The 2,097-nt window shown below is 50.5% G+C and overlaps 1 protein-coding gene across 1 annotated transcript in view; it reads right to left on the bottom strand.

Annotated features, from left to right (window-relative positions):
- DNA2 (DNA replication helicase/nuclease 2) overlaps positions 1-1,808 on the bottom strand; it is an 18,096-nt gene extending 16,288 nt beyond the window's left edge. The window contains exons 1-2 of the mRNA XM_027900844.1: positions 1,702-1,808; positions 697-876 (exon numbers count right to left, since the gene is read on the bottom strand). Of these exons, the coding sequence (XP_027756645.1) occupies positions 697-876; positions 1,702-1,712 (191 nt within the window). The 5' untranslated portion in view covers positions 1,713-1,808. The remainder of the gene's footprint in view (positions 1-696; positions 877-1,701) is intronic.
- Between the last annotated feature and the right edge of the window lie 289 nt (positions 1,809-2,097).

Here is a 2,097-nt window from a genome sequence, read left to right as displayed (position 1 = left end):
CAGACTGTAAGTAGGGAAATCCTGTTGACTTTAAATCATTCCAGACTGATGTGTTGAACCTTTTCAGTATCGTTATGTTTTACTGCTTTTGTATTACATGAGTTCTACCTTCTTCCTTAACAATTCTATTTGTTTCAGAAACTCAGCAAAATCAAAAAATATTTGCAATGATTTGGAAATTTCAGGGTTCGAGATCTTAGATATTTTTCCCTTCAAGAAATAACGTCTTATACTTTTCTCCTATCTTTCAGTGTTGGACAGAAAACAGTAATGCCAAATAGCACATGCACTCCCACGTGCTTCAAAATACTATCCAGTCTTTTCTCCTGTAAAACACAATTAGTTCTAAATTAGAATTCTATCCTTACATGAAAACAACTTTTGCAATTTGTGGGGCTCGGGCTAAGGAGCTAAGGTGATTTTAACAGGCTGAAAAAAGCCCTGATGTACATAACTTTGTACATTTATACATACAATAAGGGTACATAATTTGGAAGGACATTTCTAATTAATGCAAAAGAGTTAAACAAAATAACCTGCCTAGAGTGTACTGGCAATGTTACATTAAATAAAAGTTGTTTCAAGATTTTGTATAATTTCTAAGGCAGTAAAACTCCTCTCAAAAGCAACACAAAGAAAATTTACTTAATAATCCCGTATTTCATTCTCTATTCAGACATCTACATAGTGAATTACCAGCCATTCCTAAGAATGCACAGCTCTGTATCTTCTGGTGAGTGAGATGCTGTAATTCTCAGGTGTTTCTCGGGGTCACTTCCATTGCTCTGTATCAGGCTGACTTCTAGCACACGGTATCTGTTGTTCAGCCCCTTCCTCAGTATCATGTCAGGGCAGTCAGCCACTTGCTTCTGAAAACTGAAGAATGGCTCATTACAAAGAGAGAATACCTGAAAACAGCCAGTCTATATACAAAGGAAGGAAAAGCTTCAAATATAAGCCCAACTTTAATCCCCTTCAGTTTTTATACATATTTGGTGTGGTTTTGCAGTTCTGCACAGGTAAACCGTAGAAAACCTCTCTGGTGATATTTTCACGTTCTTTTTGGATGACAGTGACGAAAACCAAGCATTTGGACATCAAGAAGTAAGGAAGGAGACATAAATACTAAATAAGTGGCTATTTATCGCAAGTGCTTCACTTTGGTGTCCACATATCCATATTCACTTGAAAGTAATTTATAACTGCACTGCAAACCCTGTGCTTGTGAGAAAGCTTTTATCTCACTGCACACACGAACGCCCGGTCACCCAACTACCTCAAACACGGAGCAGGAATCTTTTTGACCCATTAATCTGAAGTCGATTAGAAAACTGATATTCAAGACTCAGTTATCCAACAGCCAAAGCCCGAAGCAGAGCAGCAGGGCCGCTCTCCTGACACCGAGCGGTGCCTGCCGGAGCTCCGGGGGCCCCGCCGCCCGCCCTGCCCGGCGCAAACACCTCTCAACAGCCTGGCAGCGACGGGTTCCCCTCGCCGCTTATCCCCGGCGGTCCCGAGCACCCTCCACCTCTCCTCTATGCCCAGGGAAAGCCGCTGCCTCCTCGGCTCGGCCCCGGTGGCCCTCAGAACTCCCCCCATCCCGCCTTCCCGCGCTCAGAGTCGGGAACGCTTCTCATATTCGAACTCCCCGCGCTACGGGCCATCTCCGCCCAGCTGCTCTTCCCGGCGCTCGGCTGCTACCTCTCGGCCATGGGCAGGTCCCGTGCGGCGCTTGGCTCGGCTCTCCCCGTCCCGCGGCTCACACGGCCCCGCACAGCGCGCCCCAGCCCCGCGGCTCCCCGACACGGCCCCTCAGGCCGCCCCTCAGTCCCCTCACGGCAGCGCCGCGGGCCCCGCCCACCGCGGGCAGCGCGGGCCAATGGGAGGCGGCGGGACGGCGGTTGCCGCGCGCGCGGGCCAAAGGCGCGGAGGGGCGCGCGCGACTGCTCGCGCCACCGGGACGGGTCGGGACGGGGGGGAGAAGGGCGGGGCCTGCGCCGTGAGGGAGCGCGAGCGGCGCTGAGGGCGGGGAGAGCCCTTGAGGAGCTGTGGGGGGATTGGGAGAGCTATGGGGGGCTGGGGGAGACAGGGAGAGAC

The sequence above is a fragment of the Empidonax traillii genome, unplaced genomic scaffold (assembly GCF_003031625.1).
Source record: "Empidonax traillii isolate 1590-97213 ecotype Southwest subspecies unplaced genomic scaffold, ASM303162v1 scaffold754:size369281, whole genome shotgun sequence".
Lineage (NCBI taxonomy): Eukaryota > Metazoa > Chordata > Aves > Passeriformes > Tyrannidae > Empidonax > Empidonax traillii.
This window is presented reverse-complemented; position numbering and strand designations above follow the sequence as displayed.